Raw genomic sequence first — 23,250 nt, forward strand, 5'->3', positions numbered from 1 at the left:
TCCTGGCAGATGTCTTGAGATGCTGCTTCAATATATCCACATAAATTTTCCTTCCTCATGATGCCATCTATTTCTGAAGTGCACCAGTCCCTCCTGCAGCAAAGCACCCCCAAAGCATGATGCTGCCACCCCCATGTTTCACGGTTGGGATGGTATGCTTCGGCTTGCAAGCCTCACCCTTTTTCTTCCAAACATAACAATGGTCATTATGGCCAAACAGTTCAAATTTTGTTTTATCAGACCAGAGGACATTTCTCCAAAAGTAAGATCTTTGTTCCCATGTGCACTTGCAAACTGTAGTCTGCCTTTTTTATGGTGGTTTTGGAGCAGTGGCTTCTTCCTTGCTGAGCAGCCTTTCAGGTTATGTCGATATAGGACTCGTTTTACTGTGGATATATATACTTGTCTACCTGCTTCCTCCAGACCACAAGGTTCTTTGCTGTTGTTCTGGGACTGAGTTGCACTTTCGCACCAAACTACGTTCATCTCTAGGAGACAGAATGTGTCTCCTTCCTGAGCTGTATGATGGCTGCGTGGTCCCATGGTGCTTATACTTGCGTACTATTGTTTGTACAGATGAACGAGGTACCTTCAGGCGTTTAGAAATTGCACCCAAGGATGAACCAAACTTGTGGAGGTTCACAATTTCTTTTCTGAGGTCTTGGCTGATTTCTTTTGATTTTCCCATGATGTTAAGCATGAGTTTGAAGGTAGGCCTTAAAATACATCCACAGGTACACCTCCAATTCAGTACACCACCTGTCAGAAGCTAATTGGCTAATTGTCTAAAGGCTTGACATAATTTTCTGGAATTTTCCAAGCTGCTAAAAGGCACAGTTAACTTAGTGTATGTAAACTTCTGACCCACAGGAATTGTGATAGTCAATTAAAATTGAAACAATCAGTCTGTAAATAATTGTTTGAAAAATTACTAGTGTCATGCACAAAGTAGATGTCCTAAATGACTTGCCAAAACTATAGTTTGCTAATATTAAATCTGTGGAGTGGTATACTGTATATACAGTACTGTGCAAAAGTCTTAGGCACATAAGATGTTTCACAAACACATTTGTCTTAAGATGGTTATATTTTCAGCTTTAGTGTGTCAATAGGAAATATACATTTTAGGCTCCCAAACATTTATTTTGCAAATAGAAAAGATTAGAATAGAAGAACAACAGATGGCATAGTCCCCACAGAGTCCCCCACTGAATATTGAGTCAGTCTGGGATTACAAGAAGAGATAGAAGCAACTGAGACAGCCGAAATAGATAGAACTGTGGCAAATTCTCCAAGAAGCTTGGAACATCCTATCTGCCAAAAGCCAAGAAAAAATGTGTCCAGGTGTACCTAGGAGAATTGGTGCTGTTTTGAAGGCAAAGATGGTCACACCAAATATTGATTTAGCTTTTATGTTTACTCGACTTTGTATGACGTTAACTGATAAATGAAAACAATTTATGGCATTATTTTTTGAAGACATCCTCACTATGCAACATTTTTCCTAAGTGCCTAAAACTTTTGCACAGTACTTATATATATATATATATATATATATATACACAGGTGCATCTCAATAAATTAGAATGTCGTGGAAAAGTTCATTTATTTCAGTAATTCAACTCAAATTGTGAAACTCGTGTATTAAATAAATTCAGTGCACACAGACTGAAGTAGTTTAAGTCTTTGGTTCTTTTAATTGTGATGAATTTGGCTCACATTTAACAAAAACCCACCAATTCACTATCTCAAAAAATTAGAATACATCATAAGACCAATAAAAAAAACATTTTTAGTGAATTGTTGGCCTTCTGGAAAGTATGTTCATTTACTGTATATGTACTCAATACTTGGTAGGGGCTCCTTTTGCTTTAATTACTGCCTCAATTCGGCGTGGCATGGAGGTGATCAGTTTGTGGCACTGCTGAGGTGGTATGGAAGCCCAGGTTTCTTTGACAGTGGCCTTCAGCTCATCTGCATTTTTTTGGTCTCTTGTTTCTCATTTTCCTCTTGACAATACCTCATAGATTCTCTATGGGGTTCATGTCTGGTGAGTTTGCTGGCCGGTCAAGCACACCAACACCATGGTCATTTAACCAACTTTTGGTGCTTTTGGCAGTGTGGGCAGGTGCCAAATCTTGCTGGAAAATGAAATCAGCATCTTTAAAAAGCTGGTCAGCAGAAGGAAGCATGAAGTGCTCCAAAATTTCTTGGTAAACGGGTGCAGTGACTTTGGTTTTCAAAAAACACAATGGACCAACACCAGCAGATGACATTGCACCCCAAATCATCACAGACTGTGGAAACTTAACACTGGACTTCAAGCAACTTGGGCTATGAGCTTCTCCACCCTTCCTCCAGACTCTAGGACCTTGGTTTCCAAATGAAATACAAAACTTGCTCTCATCTGAAAAGAGGACTTTGGAACACTGGGCAACAGTCCAGTTCTTCTTCTCCTTAGCCCAGGTAAGATGCCTCTGATGTTGTCTGTGGTTCAGGAGTGGCTTAACAAGAGGAATACGACAACTGTAGCCAAATTCCTTGACATGTCTGTGTGTGGTGGCTCTTGATGCCTTGACCCCAGCCCCAGTCCATTCCTTGTGAAGTTCACCCAAATTCTTGAATCGATTTTGCTGGACAATCATAAGGCTGCGGTTCTCTCGGTTGGTTGTGCATCTTTTTCTTCCACACTTTTTCCTTCCACTCAACTTTCTGTTAACATGCTTGGGTACAGCACTCTGTGAACAGCCAGCTTCTTTGGCAATGAATGTTTGTGGCTTACCCTCCTTGTGAAGGGTGTCAATGATTGTCTTCTGGACAACTGTCAGATCAGCAGTCTTCCCCATGATTGTGTAGCCTAGTGAACCAAACTGAGAGACCATTTTGAAGGCTCAGGAAACCTTTGCAGGTGTTTTGAGTTGATTAGCTGATTGGCATGTCACCATATTCTAATTTTTTGAGATAGTGAATTGGTGGGTTTTTGTTAAATGTGAGCCAAAATCATCACAATTAAAAGAACCAAAGACTTAAACTACTTCAGTCTGTGTGCACTGAATTTATTTAATACACGAGTTTCACAATTTGAGTTGAATTACTGAAATAAATGAACTTTTCCACGACATTCTAATTTATTGAGATGCACCTGTGTATGTATATATATATATATATATATATATATATATATATATATTACACACACACACTACTGTTCAAAAGTTTGGGGTCACTTGCCTGAAATGTTCCTCATGATCTTAAAAACCTTTTGATCTGAAGGCTTACAGTGCATCTGGAAAGTATTCACAGCGCTTCACTTTTTCCGCATTTTGTTATGTTACAGCCTTATTCCAAAATGGATTAAATTCATTATTTTCCTCAAAATTCTACAAACAATACCTAGCTGGCAATAGAGGTAGTATGATATATTGGTTTTACCAATTAATCTGTGTTGATAGTTGCTTTTTAAAACTTTCAGTTATTGGAAATAAGATTTAAAAAATCTATGCAGACAGAGGTGAAATAAAAACAATCACGTGGGGATTTGCTGTATCTAAATCTTTCATTATTGACAATACTTATACATACTTTATCCTCTTTAATGCATATTTTGATTAGATAATCAAGAAAAACGTGACTATATGGACACGCCCCACGTCAGCACATTCCACATTCAGTTTAATAAACCATATAATTAATATAACTCATTATTACACAGCTCTCTGGAAAATTCTGATTGGTCAATGGTGCCATCCTGCATTCAGATATTGCTCTGTAGCAACCACACATCCGGGGATTAAGACGTATCAGACCGCTCATCCAGGTTCTGCGAGCCATCTGTCCTGCTTCTCGGATCACTGTATGATCTCTACAAGCTAATAAAATAATTTTAACTCAAATTAATGTTTCATGTGTATTTATTTATTTATTTGGCAATTAGTCTTGTAATCAAATGCATAGAGGAGTCAGACAGTCATTTTCACAAAATAAACACCAACAGAACTCTGACCCAAACCGGAGGTTGATTTCAGCTGTTCAGTTATTTTTCTTCTCACATAATTACACAATTTCAGCGCAAATCAATGTTTCATATCCATTTATATATTACAATATTATACATGACTTTCTTCATAATTTATATTCTACATTGTAGCCTACTTGCCCTTGTGTTTACCATATTTAAGACCATGGACTGCCCCTCAGTTGTTAGTTAGTCTTTCTTAAAAAAATTATCTGTTTATTTGTTATGAAAAAATAATAACCTAAACACATTTAAAAACATAACTTTAATACAACTACCACAGTTGTAATAAAAAAAATCTATTTAAGTTTACTGTGATAAATGTTAGTAAGGGTGTTGATGTAAAAAGTCTTGTTATTGTTGCTGGTGCAGGTGTTTTCTCTTTCCCTCATCAGTGATGTTCAGAATGTCAGAGCTGTTTGACATAGCTGCATTGCCCCATTGCACTTTAAAATAGAAAATTGTAATGTAGAACTCAAATGGGTCGCAAGAGATTTGTTATGTGCCATGATATCGAGGGAAGCCCAGTTTAATCACGCATGTGATCCGCTTTGCGCTATCCTGTCACTGGAGCTCACATATTGAGTGAAGCCCGGTTGACGCGCACACGTGCTCCAGTATAAAGTAGTATGATAGAGAAGAGTGCATCACTTGCACGAGAGATTGTCGGTGGATCGCGCGACACGCCAGTTATACCAGTCTTCAGTCATCCCGCACACATACACGTACCACATGAGAAGCATATTTAGAGCTTATTCATCTTGCTTTAAGTGCTTTATGTCATAAAATTTTCTTCAGCAGCCCGAAATTCCACTTCAGCGGCCACCGAAAAATTTTCAATGCAGGAAAAACCCTGGCAGTCCTGCATTATGCACCAAATCTTAATTTTTCTCTGGTTATTATTTGGGATTTCGGTTGAGCAATAAACTGCAAATGGGATTTCATAAATGTTTTAATCTCCTCCAGCCTCCACGTCTGCATCCCCCAGAGTAAGGAAAGACTAGTATTTTTTTTTTTTCTATTCTATAAATTGATTTAAAAACTATCGGCAGATTAATTGTTTATCGGCTTTTTCCACCAGCTTAGTTATCGGTATCAGGAAAATCCATTCTCAATTGACCTGTATTTGGTAGTGCGCTTTGAAGCGAATCATTCTCAGATCACCTTCAAAGATGGTTCGAATCTGAAGCGCTTACATAAGACTACATTACAGAGACATAAGATGCACATTTCATGCCATTTATTTATTCATTTACATGGCAACGCATGAATGGAAGTGTGCAATGACTATGGCTATGTCTAGTATCATTTGTATTATTGGGTCAGATGTATTACCTGATCACGTAGCAGCCGTATCTCCTCCTGCAACTGCTGAATCTGCTGCTCGGGTTCTGATCTGTGGCCCGTTTGTATCTCTTTCTTCAGCTGAGCGATGTGATCATCTCTGAACTTCAGGATCATGCGGTTGGACTGGATGAATTTCTCCTTCTGTGCCCAGGCAGCTTGCAGCTGAGACACTTTTTCCTGAAGAGCCTGAAACGCAACACTAATGTTCATGGGAAGAACCTGCAAACTCTATGATAGACATCTAAAAACTTGAAGACAACGTGAAACGCAATTGCAAATCATGTCAGGGAAAATTATAAAATGGATGTGTATGAAGCCTTTCAGAAAGTAAACAGGGTCAATTTTGATTTCCAGTTTTCTTTGTAAAATAAATAAATAAATGGCTACACAACTCAAGTTCAAATTCAACACTTTAGACAACACAAAAATTAAGTAAAATTAACAAAAAAAACACCACCTTCTTCTCCTCCTGTCCTTTCTTCCAGAAGTGCATGGCCTGAATGAACTGCATCTTATAGGAAACATCCTTATCAGACAGACCTGCAAAACGAACATCAATTTAAACCAGAACTGACAAATTTCACCCGCTGTTATTTAATCTGTATGAACTCTATGATGTGTGTGTGTACCTGTGTGTGCTTGTTGGTCTGCTGGTGTGAGCACTGTAATGCATGTTTGTGAAAGAGCGTTTGCGAGTTGCTCCTTTAGTTTTTTCACTTCCGCTTGAAGCTGCCTGACATTCCCCTGAGTGTCCTCATTAACCATAGCCTACAGAAACACACACACACACACACAGCCCTAGTCCTTAAAGGGTTAGTTCACCCAAAAAAAACATTCTGTCACCATTTACATTTAAATTCCATTTTGTGTGAACAATTCCTTTAAAGAGCATTGAGAATAAGACAAGTTTGGATGAAAGATTCCGCTGTTCCACCTTATTTTTGATGAGTTTGGCTCTCTGAGCAAACTGCAGGGTGGAGAGCGTCTCTCCGAAGCACTTGGAGCCAGGATGCACATTAGCGATGATGTACGTCTTAGCATTTCCTCCCAGGGAGTCCTGATGACATGAAGAGCAGTTAAACATGATCCACTCGTCTACATAAATTCAGACAGTTGTTAAATCATTCTCACCCTGAGAAGGAAGGTCAGTTTAGAGTCTCTGTAGCATATGTGACGGTTCTTTCCATTGGACACATCCATCAGGGCCATGATCACCTGACCGAGACACATCAGTGACCGGTTAATGCTGCTTGCCTCCTAAAACACACAGGTACAAGATTACAACTTGTACAGTTACAGGTAATTTTGAAGGCTTGTTTCACACTGCAAAAGCAGGTTAGTGTCGTGCTTTCACACTTACAGCAAAAATGATCACATAGATGAAAATTAGCAGTGCAAGTGTATTTTAATTAAAATTAAAATAAAAACAGGAGATTGAAAAAAGAAAACTATACTGAAACTTTAATTAAAAAAAAAAAAATCTAAAACTATAAATATCTTATACTGAAACTACAAATGGTTTGAAAATAAAACTAAACTGAAACTATAAACCATTTGAAAAACAATACTGAAACTATAAATAATAAAAAATAAAAAAAAACTATACTGAAATTATAAATAGTTAGAAAAAGAACTTGTGTACTGAATATATACAGGTGCATCTCAATAAATTAGAATGTCGTGGAAAAGTTCATTTATTTCAGTAATTCAACTCAAATTGTGAAACTCGTGTATTAAATAAATTCAATGCACACAGACTGAAGTAGTTTAAGTCTTTGGTTCTTTTAATTGTGATGAATTTGGCTCACATTTAACAAAAACCCACCAATTCACTATCTCAAAATATTAGAATACATCATAAGACCAATAAAAAAAACATTTTTAGTGAATTGTTGGCCTTCTGGAAAGTATGTTCATTTACTGTATATGTACTCAATACTTGGTAGGGGCTCTATTTGCTTTAATTACTGCCTCAATTCGGCGTGGCATGGAGGTGATCAGTTTGTGGCACTGCTGAGGTGGTATGGAAGCCCAGGTTTCTTTGACAGTGGCCTTCAGCTCATCTGCATTTTTTGGTCTCTTGTTTCTCATTTTCCTCTTGACAATACCCCATAGATTCTCTATGGGGTTCAGGTCTGGTGAGTTTGCTGGCCAGTCAAGCACACCAACACCATGGTCATTTAACCAACTTTTGGTGCTTTTGGCAGTGTGGGCAGGTGCCAAATCCTGCTGGAAAATGAAATCAGCATCTTTAAAAAGCTGGTTAGCAGAAGGAAGCCTGAAGTGCTCCAAAATTTCTTGGTAAACGGGTGCAGTGACTTTGGTTTTCAAAAAACACAATGGACCAACACCAGCAGATGACATTGCACCCCAAATCATCACAGACTGTGGAAACTTAACACTGGACTTCAAGCAACTTGGGCTATGAGCTTCTCCACCCTTCCTCCAGACTCTAGGACCTTGGTTTCCAAATGAAATACAAAACTTGCTCTCATCTGAAAAGAGGACTGGGCAACAGTCCAGTTCTTCTTCTCCTTAGCCCAGGTAAGACGCCTCTGACGTTGTCTGTGGTTCAGGAGTGGCTTAACAAGAGGAATACGACAACTGTAGCCAAATTCCTTGACATGTCTGTGTGTGGTGGCTCTTGATGCCTTGACCCCAGCCCCAGTCCATTCCTTGTGAAGTTCACCCAAATTCTTGAATCGATTTTGCTGGACAATCATAAGGCTGCGGTTCTCTCGGTTGGTTGTGCATCTTTTTCTTCCACACTTTTTCCTTCCACTCAACTTTCTGTTAACATGCTTGGATACAGCACTCTGTGAACAGCCAGCTTCTTTGGCAATGAATGTTTGTGGCTTACCCTCCTTGTGAAGGGTGTCAATGATTGTCTTCTGGACAACTGTCAGATCAGCAGTCTTCCCAATGATTGTGTAGCCTAGTGAACCAAACTGAGAGACCATTTTGAAGGCTTTGCAGGTGTTTTGAGTTGATTAGCTGATTGGCATGTCACCATATTCTAATTTTTTGAGATAGTGAATTGGTGGGTTTTTGTTAAATGTGAGCCAAAATCATCACAATTAAAAGAACCAAAGACTTAAACTACTTCGGTCTGTGTGCATTGAATATATTTAATACACGAGTTTCACAATTTGAGTTGAATTACTGAAATAAATGAACTTTTCCATGACATTCTAATTTATTGAGATGCACCTGTATATATATATACTGTATATGTGTGTGTGTATGTATGTATATTTATATATACACACAGTGCATTCAGAAAGTATTCAGAGCCCCCCCTTTTTTTTTTTTTACATTTTGTTATGTTGCAGCCTTATGCTAAAATGCTTTATTTTTTTTCTTCACATCAATATACACTCCATACCCCATATGCAAAAACCAGATTTTCAATATCTTTGCAAATAAAAAATAAAAAAACTGAAGTATCACACTGACATAAGTATTCAGACCCTTTGCTATGATACTTGAAATTTAGCTCAGGTGCATCCCATTTCTCTGGATCATCTTTGAGATGTTTCTACACTTTGATAAGAGTCCACCAGTGGCAAACTCCATTGATTGGACATGATTTGGAAAGGCACACACCTGTCTATACAAGGTCTCACAGCTAAAAATGCATATGAGCAAAAACCAAGCCATGAGGTCAAAGTAACTGCTTGCAGAGCTCATAGACAGGATTGTGTCGAGGCACAGATCTGGGGAAGGCTACAGAAAGATTTCGGCTGCATTAAACATTCCCAAGACCACAGTGGCCTCCATAATTCTTAAATGGAAGTTTGGAACAGCCAGGACTCTTCCTAGAGCTGGCCACCTGGCCAAACTGAGCAATCTGGGGAGAAGGGCCTTGGTAGGAGAGGTGACCAAGTATCCGATGGTCACTCTGATTGAGCTCCAGAGATCATGTGCGGAGATGGGAGAAACTTGCACAAGGACAACCATCACTGCAACACTCCACCGATCTGGGCTTTATGGCTGAGTGGCCAGACAGAAGCCTCTCCTCAGAGACACATGAAAGCCTGCTTGGAATTTGCAAAAAAGCACCTAAAGGACTCTCAGACTGTGAGAAACAAAATTCTCTGGTCTGATGAAGACTGAACTGTTTGGCCTCAATTCCAAGTGTCACGTCTGGAGGAAACCAGGCACAGCTCATCACCTACGCAATACCAGCCCAACGGTGAAGCATGGTGGTGGTAGCATCATGCTGTGGGGGTGTTTTTCAGCAGCAGGGACTGGGGGACGGGTCAGGGTTGAAGAAAAGCTGGTGGCGTAGTGGGCTAAAGCACATAACTGGTAATCAGAAGATTGCTGGTTCAATCCCCACAACCATCACCATTGTGTCCTTGAGCAAGGCACTTAACTCCAGGTTGCTCCAGGGGGATTGTCCCTGTAATAAGTGCACTTTAAGTCACTTTGGATAAAAGCATCTGCCAAATGCATAAATGTAAATGTAAAAGCTGGACGCAGCAAAATACAAAGATATCCTCAATTAAAACCTGGTCCAGAGCGCTCAGGACCTCAGACTGGGCCGAAGGTTCAGGACAATGACCCCAAGCACACAGCCAAGACAATGCAAGAGTGGCTTAGGAACAACTCTGTGAATGTCCTTGAGTGGCCCAGCCAGAGCCCAGACTTGAACCCAATCGAACATCACTCCAGAGAGACCTGAAAATGGCTGTCAACCGACGGTCCCCATCCAACCTGACAGAGCTTGAGAGGATTTGTAGAGAAGAATGGCAGAAAATCCCCAAATCCAGGTGTGCAAAGCTTGTCGCATCATACCCAAAAAGACTTGAGGCTGTAATCGCTGCCAAAGGTGCTTCAACTAAGTACTGAGTTAAGGGTCTGTATACTTGTCAATGTGATATTTCAGTTTTTTCTTTTTAATAAATTTGCAAAGTTATGAAAAATCTGGTTTTTGCTTTGTCATTATGGGGTATGGAGTGTAGACTGATGTGAAAAATAATTTAAAGCATTTTAGCATAAATCTGCAAAATAACAAAATGTGAAAAAATGAAGGGGTCTGAATACTTTCTGAATGCACTGTGTATGCATGCATACACACACACACATATAAATAAAAGCTACTCAAAATGTAGCTTGCAAAGCTACCAACTACTCAAAAGAAATTAGTTAAGCCAAGCTACACTTGAGAGAAAATAGCAAGTTACACACCAAAAGTAGATTTCTACATTTAAGCTATTTTTTTTTTTTTCAACCAGATGCACAGAGCATACTGTCATAGACAAAGCATCTAAAAGACTTTTTCATATCATGTTTATCAAAGCCATAGTATAGCATAGTACAGTATAGTGCAGGGGTCGGCAATGTATGGCACGCGTGCCAGCATTGGCACGCAGAGGGGAAATCAATGGCACGCCAGCAATGGCGAGAGAGGAGTAGACTACTTTATTTATATAAATTCCGCACATACATTTCAATCTACATCTTGATGTAATCCTTCCTCATGATCATGCAGCATGTTTTCATGAGCTGACTGGGAGGCTAAACAAAAAGTTAAATGTGACGAGACTGCAGTATACCCAACAGACTCGTGCAGCGCAAGCAAGCCATTCACATATCACCAGCCGGCAGCACTTCACTTTCGATTAATCACACGAGAAAACGCACCCACTTTGCTCGGTTAGGCTGTGCGGATGACAGCCTACATACAGTGTTTCATTTGTTTCTTTTTGTTTTCAGAACACCACATGATGTAATAAGGAAAACACCACTATTAATCCTTGAGATTTCCAACTCCGCATACAGGTACATCCTCAAACCATAGTAACACTCAATTACATTAAATGATTAAAAGAGAAAACAAACCCACATCATGGGGTTAAAAATCTGAGTCAATTCAAAATACAGTTGTGCTCAAAAGTTTGCATACCCTGGCAGAAATTGTGAAATTTTGGCATTGATTTTGAAAATATGACTGATCATGCAAAAAAAAAAAACACTGTCTTTTATTTAAGGATAGGGATCATATGAAGCCATTTATTATCACATAGTTGTTTGGCTCCTTTTTAAATCATAATGATAACAAATCATCCAAATGGCCCTGATCAAAAGTTTACATACCCTTGAATGTTTGGCCTTGTTACAGACACACAAGGTGACACACACACAGGTTTAAATGGCAATTAAAGGTTAATTTCCCACACCTGTGGCTTTTTAAATTGCAATTAGTGTCTGTGTATTAATAGTCAATGAGTTTGTTAGCTCTCACGTGGATGCACTGAGCAGGCTAGATACTGAGCCATGGGGAGCAGAAAAGAACTGTCAAAAGACCAGCGTAACAAGGTAATGGAACTTTATAAAGATGGAAAAGGATATAAAAAGATATCCAAAGCCTTGAAAATGCCAGTCAGTACTGTTCAATCACTTATTAAGAAGTGGAAAATTCGGGGATCTCTTGATACCAAGCCAAGGTCAGGTAGACCAAGAAAGATTTCAGCCACAACTGCCAGAAGAATTGTTCGGGATACAAAGAAAAACCCACAGGTAACCTCAGGAGAAATACAGGCTGCTCTAGAAAAAGACGGTGTGGTTGTTTCAAGGAGCACAAAACTTGCTGACCCCTCTCCAAACTTTTGGTTGTGACCATAAAGCTCTATTTTGGTCTCGTCACTCCAAATTACAGTGTGCCAGAAGCTGTGAGGCGTGTTAAGGTGTTGTCGGGCATATTGTAACCGGGCTTTTTTGTGGAATTGGATTCTTTCTGGCAACTCGACCATGCAGCTCATTTTTGTTCAAGTATCGTCGCATTGTGCTCCGAAGCCGGTTTCACGATCATGGGAGAGAAGGCAACTATTAGTTTTATCACTCAGAGACGTGGCGAACGGCTCATAAACCGTCCGCCGTGTTTGTTGGTTCTTTAATGGATAAACTCAGTGTGCCGGTCTCACCGACGATGGCGGAAATGCACAAACAGCCCAACGTGGTTGGACGACAACACAGCAAATCATTCGTGGTAAGAGAAAGTTACATTAATACCTTGAGTATTATTAGCAGCAATGAGCTGCCTCGGCGGTCCGTAAACTGTACAAGCAACAACCTTGAAACACAAGAATAACACACTATAATAATCTATCTTTGCCCAGACGTAGACCTCGAGTCGCATGAGGATGTGGGTAGAATGAGTGTTCATCCGTCATTTGACTCCGACTCGGTTCCTCGAAGCTCGGGTGATGATGGGAGATCGTTTCCTCACTCTGTCGGCAGGCAGTACGGCGGCTGATTCTCGGCAGAGAAAACAGCGAAGTCGACTCAGTTGAAGAAGATAGAGAAATCTTTCTTCACTTCTGCAGGCAAAAGGGTGAGGCGCGGATTGCTCAGCGTTCTCCTATGGATCCGTTAGCATGCTCGGTGGAACACAGAGAAATCTCAGCTCGTCCAGCAAGATGGAGATTGTATGGCCAAAGCTCAGGTACGTCGGTTACTTCCTCGGGCAACGAGGCTACACCTGGGTTCAGCAGGACTGCAACTAGACGCGGCTCAAACTGTCTCTGGAAGCAAAGCTTAGAAGGCTCTCCGAGGTTTTATACTCTCGATGAGGTCATGGTTGAGGGACGCGTTCTGTCGTGCGTTACATCCAATAGGAGTTGAGAGTTCGATCCTTCAGAATTTCACACCTAGGTGTAAAGTGAGCAAGGCTTGATGGGATCTGTAGTCTGTTTTCGACTCCCTTTGTTTGATTTTGGCGCCGTTTGTGTTATCAGGCTTTGAGTGTTCCTCCAGGCCGCAGTCAGGCTTTATGACTGTATGTAGGCCTGCCTCTGTCTCCTATCGAAGTACATGAGACCCAACAATCCTGTATTTCAATGGTTCTACAAAGTACTTCAAAGAATACCATGGTATATTACCATAGTAATTTGATAAAGTTACCATAATCATATAGACTATTATTGTATTTACAAGATGCTTCAAGGTAATTCAAAGAATACCATGGTACTGCCATGGTAATTTGATATATAATTACCTTATTCATATACCATTGTATTAACATGGTGCTCCTAAGTAATGGTAGATGTGCAAAAAACATGGTAATGCGATGGTACTTTTTTCATGTAGGCTACTAAGTGTTTTGATACTCTTTCGGTGGTAAAATGTCTTTACCTGCAGTAGTCGTTAACAAGCTGCACACATTTTGAACTTAAAGAACTTCTTCATCACTGGCAAATGATAGGAAGCATTTGGAGGTTTCGTTTCCATGGATTGTAGATCCACTGCAACCTGCATTATCTTTATTTTCTGTGTTTTAAATAGGGGTGGGTAAAAATATTGTTTTTCTGATTAATATTTGGCAACTGGCTAGTAAATGTTTACATTTCACTCACCAGTAATTGTGTAGTTTAGTCGTGAAGTGTTCAGCAGCGAGATCCTTTCACAGCGTGTTGAGAGAAAAAGTTGTTGCGTGTAATGTGTAATGATCCACGCAAGCAATTTGTCATTGAATATGGTCTCTTTTAATACCCTTTCTGTTCTTTACAGTCAGTTGTTGATCAAAAACAACTCAATATTTTTTTTTATTCTAATCATGCATCGCACAGATGAGGTAAAGCCATTCAAGTCCTCTCTAGTTAACATGCGCTCATTTAAAGGCGCTGTTTACAGAAATGCCTTTTGTTTTGTTAGAGACAGCACCGGTTTTAGCATGTGTTCAACAAATCAATATAAATATTACATAGTAAATAGTACAAATTAAGCAATTTAACAAATATGTAACAAAATATATGAAATGTAATATCTTATTGATTGAATACATTTATTTGTTCATTTTTTTAAACGTAAAATGTGACCAAAATAATGAAAAAAATAGTACAATATAATTAGTAAAATTAATATTTTTCTAATGTACCTAATTAAATTGTCTGCTGTTTAATTAACAATATTAGCTGGGACATATAAATTAAGCAAAATGGACATTATAACTGAAATAAACCCATAAGAATCGATATTGAATCTAATCAAAATCGGAATTTAATCGAATTGAGAGCTTGTGAATCGGAATCTAATTGAATAATCTGTATCAATACCCAGCCCTAGTTTTAAAGTATTCTGTTTGCGTGTTGTCAAGTGAGCGTGAGCTTTCTGGGTCATTCAGATTGAATCGCGAACCGATTCAGACCACTTTGCTATCATGTGTGACCCGACTCAAATGAGCGATTCATTTGTGAATCGTACATCTTTCATTCCAATTCAAGACTGGCGATAGTAAACACTGGTGTGATGTATGATGTAGCAGTGTAGCTTTTGTCAAAGATATGCCACTACCTAATGAAAAATAAAGCCTCGCTACTGAAAAGCTACTTGATTTAAAAACTAGCGAAGCTACCACCTCGCTACTCAGAAATGCAGTTAAGCTAATAGCTTCGCCATCTGTAGCGAAGCTACTGCCCATCACTGGTAAGTGGGCATTTCTTGACCAGTTTTTGCCACAAATCAAAGGTCTGGCTACACAAGACACCTTATGCAGTTCTTATGTGTACGGTGAAAAACACGCCAAAAGCAATAACAGCTAAATAATAGGCATTTAAAATATTTTGAAAAGTCCAACATAAGCACCTTAAGTCGTGAACCCTCCGCATGTGTGTCTCTCTGTCTCTCGGACCCGGCGAGATCAACCAGGTTGAGCTGAGAGGTTCTGATGTTGACTACTTCCTGTCCTGTCTCTTTAGATTCAAGCGTCATGGTGAAAACAGCGTGTGAACGAGATGATTCGCGGTTCATTGAGGTGGACGCCACTCGCCTGTTCCGCCACCCCATAGACAACACCTGCACAAATACATCACAGAGGGTAACAAGGCAATACAGTTAGAATAAAGAGAACATATACAATGGGTAGCTGATGTACAACATGTCCATTTATTTTTCTTTTTTTTAAACATCAAGATTTTAAGTTAAAATGTATTTAAAAGTATAAGGGAGTGTACATGTCCTACTGCCCCTTGCTTTTATGTTTTTCAGCCTTTTAAATAAATTTTTGGTCTGATAAATAAGAAGAAAAAAAAGAAAGCATATAACAAAAAGCAGACCTAGGTTTTGGTTATTTTAACAGCTCTTGATAGTTTCACACCTGATAGGCCTCTGCAGCAGATGCGGCATATTTCTCCACGGCTCCTTCCACAAACACGCCTCTCTTGATGTCCTCTCGCAGGAACAGACAGGTGGAGACGCTGTCCAACAGGTCATAAATCTGCTCATTATAGATCTCGATAAATGAACACTTGCAAAGGAAACTCTTCATACCACCAGACTGCAGAAAAAACAGAAACCGGATCAAGTCATGTTACACATAATCTATATTTAATGCGATGCCATTATTTATATTTTAGATGAATATTTAATGGAATTTGCCTCACCCGCTCCACCTCTCGGTTGATGAGAAAGAAGAGGTACTCAAAACTACGAGGAATCACACCACGCATCTCATCTGAGAAATTATCCAGCTCTGACGGGCCTGCACACACAAACACACACTAAAACATCATTCAACATGTAAAAAATGTCTGAATGTCATTGCATTAAATAAAAAAAGAAAAAGAAAGTGTCATCTGCAAACAAATGATGCTGATATGTAGTGGATGTATAGCCGCTTTTCCACCATCAGGCCGAATGGTTCTGAGGACTGTACAGACAGGTTACAGTAGCATTTCCACTTGAGCATGGTTCGGCACGGCACAATTATAAACCGTTCAGAAACAATGGCAGTCTATGGTAGGACCTTGATTTTTAAGTAAATTTTGAGGTCACTATTGTGTGACTTTAGCAAGCTGTGACATTCAATATGCATTTTTTCCCCCCACCAAAACTGTTGTTTTGTGTCAGATTGCCAGCTCGTGAAGTTTTTTACCATTTTAAATCTGAAATACACATTATAAACAAATTTTGCAATTCTGCTACACTGGGTCTTTTGAGGGTTAAATAAGCAAAAGCTTATTTTGCCAATGTACATTCCAAACATGTACACAGTAGTGCCCGACCGATATATCGGCCGATATTAGTCTTTCACCGATATATCGGTATCGGCGTATATGTTTACCGATATGCGCAGATATGAAAACGTTTTTTCAGAACATATAATGCAGAAAACAATGCTTTAGAATTGGTGTCATAACGTAGTTTGTCTAGCAGAGCATGCTCCGACTCCACTGTTTACAGAGATGAGCTGACGGTGGCTCTGCAGACAGGGCGGAGTTCAGCGGTGCCGTGTTAGTTTGTCAGTGCAGCAAGTAATGTAGCAGACTGAAAGGTATATATCAGAGCATCTTTTTGCAGCTCAGCAGACAACGGTGCGGTGGTGGATTGTGTCTGCTGAATGTTGATTTCATGCTACGTTGTTACCTAGTTGGTGAGACGCAATGCTGGAAAGTAAATAAAGTTCATCTTTTACTCTCCGCGACAATGAGCTTATAGCTAACTAGCTAATCACGTAGCTACTTTCATTGCTTGTCAGCTGACTGGAAGCTAATGTGTAAACATGTATTCATCAAACTGTTTTGTTCAGGATTCACAGTTTGGTTACCCCCTTCAACCGAACAATTCCAGTCATTGCATTTATACAATGTAATATTTAGAAGTCTGGTTTTCCACTGTTGAAAGTTCCCCCTGAACTTGTATAGCAGAATACGGTGTAATACTGCTGCCGCTGTTTTTCTCTTGTCTTGGCAGGTGTAAATGCTTCTTGTTTTACAACCTGCCTCTAAATAACTGGCAGTATTAAAATAGTCAGCATTTGACTGATACTAAACAGTACTGATGTTTATTAAGCTATTTATTGTATTTTTATTTATTCTTTATTTTCTCAGTGTTCATTTCTAGAATTTGTTGACAATGTATAATAATAATAATGTCAAATATTCTTTGATAAAAATATTTGTTTAAGAAAGTAGCCTTCTGAGTACTTTGCATAGTCATATCGTTGCAAAATCGGTGAACAATCCACATAGAAAAGGTCTGTTTTCATTCCGGCTCAAAAATGAAATATATCGGCCACCATATCAGTAATCTGTGAATTTTCCCCTAAAAAATCCCATATCGGTCACGCTCTAGTATACAGTACACTCACCCAAAAACTAACTGCAGGGTCTTTCCTGCATAGAGAATTATGAGATGGCCGCCTCCGTCAAATTCCGTGCCGCCACCGACTGTCGACGAAGCTCAGGCAGGCAGTCACGTGCACAGATAGACCCCAAGTGGTGCTCAAGCACCCGCCCTCTTTCACTAGATAAGTGCCCTTTTTGCAAGTAATTCCTTATTTTTTAATTTATATTTTAGTTTTTATTTAAATTTTGGCAACATCGAAGTCTACCTGACCAGCCTTCATTGGTGACAACCAGGTAAGGATAATGTCTGCCCTAAACTTCGACATTGTTTGCCACTGCTGTGAAATTAAATCACTATAAAAAAAATCTCCATAGAGCCAGCAGAACTTAGGCAATAGCCCTCCATTAAGCTTAACAACAAGCAAGCTAATCAGGCGTTGGCTCAAATAGCGTCGTGGAGGGTCGGAAATGCCCCCAAAATTCAATATTTTAATTTCTCCTGTTTGAGTTGTTTTTATATATTGATAACATAACATAGTCAATCCTCTGTGGTCACTGGAGGCACTGGCGCGATCACCTGACTTTTTCCCTTATAATAGCAGAAAGAAATACTCCGTAATTTTTGGTCATACAGATAAGAGTAAAACATCATTCAAAACTATAAAGGGTTTACTTTTATGTGTGTACACTCACAATAACAGCAAAACGGCGTGGTTTTGTAAAATAAAGAAATCATACAGGATGCGCTTTCTGCCGTCTCGGTCTCTGTGAACTTGTGTCTGGAGCGCGTCACGAAAATGAACCGAAACTCAGCGTATACTTGCCTCGCAGACATGAGAAATATGTCTATAAAAAGCTTGAATTGTCTTCTTTGAAATGAACCAATTTAAATCGAAAACAAATATTCTCTGTGTAATCCGTATGAAACCAACGAGAGGTACAGTCTTTCCCGTTTGAGCTCATTATCGTTTTTTGGAAGAAGACACACTGTGAATTTACCTCAGAAGAAGAGCGTGATCCGATACTGCCTTTCTAACACAAAAAGTGTCTCACAAAAGTTAATTTTGTGAGTAAAAAATCTATTATGTGTTTCATGGCCTTATTTCAGTGACTTAATTACTAACCATGCATAATCTTGATTTCCTAAAAAATGCAAACAGGTACATCTCATTTTTGGAGGCTCTTATGTTACAACACTGCTGAGAAAGTGATGCAGTTTAATTATTCATTTTGTTAATTATTCATGCTTGACATGATGACTACAATCACGTCAACTGTATCTGGGCAAAATTTTGTATTGTTATCTCAAAGCAAGTTATGGCATTTGGAACCAAGGTAGCCTTTTTTATCAGAAGTCCAAAAAACTCTCCAAACAAGTGATCAGAGGGTTTTACTGAACCTAAGAACTACTTACATTTGTAAATGCCATAATAAACCAGAAACATAATTACACAGAATAAGCAACAAGTAATAAGATCCAGCACTGTTTCAGTTGTGCGCATGGTAAATCAAGACCTGTCAATCTAAGCGATCAATCCAATCCAAGCTGTAAAACAGTGGCTGATTGGTCTCTAAACATCGTCCCTTCCCACCATACCCACCCACATACCCAAGATCAGAGATGATCTTATTATCGGTTTAAGAGGTTAATCAAGTTTGCTGTTTGTTAACTATAAATGAACACATTAGCTGTTATGCTGTATTTAATTAATTTAATGTTGAACAGGTTAGCTTTTTTAATTAAATATGCTATTAAGTTGATAAGTCATTTTCTTCAATCATCTAGTTATTAGAACACCTAAAATATGTTGCTTGTAAGTGTTTGCTTCAGCCAGTGGAAGGCATGGTACAAGTGTATGTGCATGATCAGGATGGTACCACCTCTGCCTCATTTTGAGCCAGGAAAAACCCTGAACTGGTATTGAACAGAGATCTCAGCACATACCCAGCATAGTGAAGGTCTTTCCTGAGCCTGTCTGCCCACTGAAACACAAATAAAATTCATCATGAACATCACGTAATTGCTCCAAGCACTTCTTTACTTTGAGAGAAGCTCAGAGACGCAGGAACTCACTAAGCAAAAATGGTGCCGTTGTATCCATTCATGCACGACTCGACAATGTTTTTAGCAACACTGGAGAAAACTTCCTCCTGAGAAAAACACAGAACAGCGATGAGATGGTTCATCAGTGCTCTTCACCCAAAGAAGATGAATCTCAGCAGAGTGCAATAAATATTGTTAAAATCATGGCCATTTGTTTGTCATCAACCAAACCTTAGAAGGAATAGATTTAAACATACATGTAAGTGATTAAATTACTTTAAAAAGATAACCATCCTGACATTTGAATGCAGCTCAATGGAGGGATTTGGCTTTGTGAGGCCCAAGAAAATTAGATCAGGGTTCCCACAGTTTTTGACCAATGAAATGTCTCCAAAAAGACTCTTAAAAGACAGAAAGTTTCACCCTATACAAGCAATCACCAAGAGCAATATCAAGCCAGTGACATTTTTCCTGGCCTGGGGCTGTGCAATATGGACAAAAAAACTCATATTGCGATTTGTTGATATTGCAATTTTAATTCTGACTTAGGCAAAAGTTTAATTATTTTCCCTTATTCAAATATCTTACATTTCAGGAGTGGAAAAAAAAAATGCATAAATAATAGACAGTTGCATCAGTTAAATCTTTGTGCATGTTTTTTAAATTTGTATTATTAACCTTCTTGATATATGTTCTTTTTTCTCACTGGTACCTTTTGTGTTCACTGGATTCTGATTGCCGAGATATCGTCAAGATGCAAAAGATGACCACTAATTAGAATGGGCAATTAAAAAAAATAATAATAAAAATAGGATAAATAAAATTGCAGCTTGCTAATGTTGCAGGGCTACTGCAAAACACAAGTTTACAATTCTGATCCTGGTACATCCAGGTTTTCCACAACAGGGGGAACCATGATGAAAGTCTCACCTGACTCGTGTTCATGTCAGCAACATGGTCGTAAGTGAAGGTTCGAGGCTCAGGTTTACAGTGCAGTCTGACGTTGTGCGGTGACGTCACCGTCAGGCACAGACTGTGATCACCATCTGTCATTAACCCAGTGCCTCGAGTCAAGGGCCGAACACGCACAAACACCTTGATGGCATCTCCATCACTGCAGCACACAGATAGAGGAGGTTAAATGAGGAAATGTGTCTCTCTTTCAGTCATCTTCGATACCCCCTACAGTAAAAACCATCCTTAAGACAAAAGATTAACACTTAGTTCAATGGTTCTCAACAGATCTGTTCTGATTTCCAAGAAGACAGCAGTGAAAAACAATGCTAAATAGAAACAAACATAACTATAAAAATGCAAGCAGTGTAAAAGAAATTCCAACCCACACTACATTGAACACGGTTCATTTGCAACAAGGATAAATACGGTTTGTCAAAAGTAAACTAAGCTAAAAAGTCCTAAAATTATACTATTTGCATGTGACGTTAATTATTTTTTATGCTGTTGGGCCCACACAGTTCGTTTTAATATTACTTCAGTGTTTGATTTTAAGGCAATATATGTTTTCTTCTAACTAATAAACAATACTGTGTTGAGTATGTCAACGGATGAACTGGATGACCAATGTAAAATCTGGAACCTGAAAGAAAACCAGTTGATCTAAGGATGCACAAGTACAAAATGTGTGTCAATACAGATATCTGATTGTGTAGAACAACATCTGCAGAAATACCATATTGTAAACATGAACAATTACCTACACATTAACTTTAGGAGCTTTGTAACTTTTTTCAACATGTAATTAAATACTGAGATTTGGAAAATAAAGTCCTATTAATTTATTTCTGAAGAACAAACATAAGCCAACTGACTAATAGAAATTATAAACTACATGTTCTAATCTCCTTTCATTTAAATTAGCTGGTCTCAGTTGCAAACATAAAACACTTAAAAGTATCACACCAAAAAGCAACAAACTTAATGCCAATGCATGGTATCAAAAAACATTAATGGTTCAAACAATGGCGCTCTCCATCATTCACCCCTCGAGAATATAGGTGAAGAGTGAGTGAGTGCGTGCGTGCGTGCGTGCGTGCGTGTGTGTGTGTGTGTATATGTTTATGCTACATTGTGGGGCCCAGCCAGCGGTCCCCAAGAGGGAAATGGCTTATTAAACATACTAAACGATGTTTTGTTTTGTTGAAAATGTAAAAATTCAAAAAGGTTTCTGTGAGGGTTAGGTTTAGGGGTATGGTTAGTGGATAGAAATTATCGTTAGATCTGTATGAAATCCATAAAATGCATGGAAGTCTCTGGAGAGTTCCCACAATTAAATAAAAACAAGTTTGTGTGTGTTTGTGTGTGTGTGTGTGTGTGTGTGTGTGTGTGTGTGTGTGTGTACCTGCTGTTAGTGGTTGATTCCCCGGTTGCTGTAAAGGAAACAAAGAATAAAAACAAATTTTAAAGCAAAACTACGGTGCAACGAAGCTTTTTGCGGACACACTCACACTGCAGTAAACAGTAAAGTGTGTTCGACTGTAACAGTAAATAACTCCAGTCAACCAGATGTAAACAAAAAACATTTCGCTGCAATGTTCAATATCTGTCTGTCGTAGCTTGCGATCAGTAAAATAACTCATTTCAGGAGGTAAAATTCCTCACCTTTGCCTTTAAGGTTCATGATTCATCCCTCTCTCTTTCTTCCTCTCTGCTCCTCAAAAACAGATACGAAATTTGGCGCCTCGCTCTTTTTTCCGGTCGCCTGCCGTGACGTCATTGCCTCAACAGCGCCACACGCTGGAGCAAATGGAACCACTGCAGTATTTCAAATGAGCAGCATTGCACACCTTTTCTTTGACTGTATATATACAAAACAGCTCTGGTTTGACTTTGATTTGGAATATTTGATCAGAGTGAATACTGGTATTGATATACATTAAATGAAAAGGGATGTTTTATTTTATTTTGATAATAATATTGAACAAAGCAAGGCATATCAATGTGAAAGTCATTTTTTCAATATGTGAAAAAAAGGAATTTCACTGTATATGTGCAAATGTATAACATGTGATAAATAAATACAATTATAATTATTATAATTATTATACCATAAATGTATTAATTTATGGGGGGAAATTATTCAAAACTTGTGGATGGGAGACAATCTGGAGAAAACTGGTCGCTGCTGAGAAACATCTGTAAACGTTTTTCAAATAAGATGTTAAACTGAGGTCTTGACTGTCTGTCTGTTTTAGGGTGTTTCTCAAAAAGAATGGGCAAAATATGAAATCTACTATCTTCAGGTAGAACACATTTCTATGTAAATAAATAAGAGCCCATCAGAACAAAATCTTTAACCATTTTTTTTAGGAAATGTATTTATTTATTGTCGTTTTTATTATTATTGTGCTTAGTTTGTTTCAGGTATCATGTAGTGCAAATGTTTAATATAGTTATAATGTTAACTGTAATAATCTCTTAATAATCTTTGTAATATTATTTCAGCTCCAAAACATTACAACAATATAATATGTAATACATGATAGGTGTATATGTTTCAGCACTTGCAATTCCTATTTGTGAAAACTAAAATAAAAAGTCCAGAAATATTTGGTTAAAAATGATGCATGTGTTTATCATTTTCTGCTAAATGAATAGAGATGTTAATGCCCTCTAGAGGTGTGTTTGATCAACAACAGGTTGTTTTATGGATTCACTTTTCAATGCATGTTCTGTTATGTGCAAATAAAAATTTATTTTAAATTAAACTATGCAGTATTTTCGCTTTTTTTAAACATGTTTTGTTCTCAACTATTGTC

The 23,250-nt window shown here is 38.6% G+C and overlaps 1 protein-coding gene across 1 annotated transcript in view; it reads right to left on the reverse strand.

The window, feature by feature from the left end:
• The window catches only part of LOC127437226 (kinesin-like protein KIF15-A), a 98,717-nt gene extending 76,521 nt beyond the window's left edge, over positions 1 to 22,196 (reverse strand). The window contains exons 1-13 of the mRNA XM_051692031.1: positions 22,094 to 22,196; positions 21,834 to 21,861; positions 20,405 to 20,588; positions 19,505 to 19,581; positions 19,376 to 19,413; positions 15,748 to 15,845; positions 15,462 to 15,641; positions 14,951 to 15,160; positions 6,494 to 6,619; positions 6,297 to 6,419; positions 5,992 to 6,130; positions 5,820 to 5,902; positions 5,351 to 5,548 (exon numbers count right to left, since the gene is read on the reverse strand). Of these exons, the coding sequence (XP_051547991.1) occupies positions 5,351 to 5,548; positions 5,820 to 5,902; positions 5,992 to 6,130; positions 6,297 to 6,419; positions 6,494 to 6,619; positions 14,951 to 15,160; positions 15,462 to 15,641; positions 15,748 to 15,845; positions 19,376 to 19,413; positions 19,505 to 19,581; positions 20,405 to 20,588; positions 21,834 to 21,861; positions 22,094 to 22,112 (1,503 nt within the window). The 5' untranslated portion in view covers positions 22,113 to 22,196. The remainder of the gene's footprint in view (positions 1 to 5,350; positions 5,549 to 5,819; positions 5,903 to 5,991; positions 6,131 to 6,296; positions 6,420 to 6,493; positions 6,620 to 14,950; positions 15,161 to 15,461; positions 15,642 to 15,747; positions 15,846 to 19,375; positions 19,414 to 19,504; positions 19,582 to 20,404; positions 20,589 to 21,833; positions 21,862 to 22,093) is intronic.
• Positions 22,197 to 23,250: the final 1,054 nt, after the last annotated feature.

The sequence above is a fragment of the Myxocyprinus asiaticus genome, chromosome 48, assembly GCF_019703515.2.
Source record: "Myxocyprinus asiaticus isolate MX2 ecotype Aquarium Trade chromosome 48, UBuf_Myxa_2, whole genome shotgun sequence".
Classification (NCBI taxonomy): domain Eukaryota; kingdom Metazoa; phylum Chordata; class Actinopteri; order Cypriniformes; family Catostomidae; genus Myxocyprinus; species Myxocyprinus asiaticus.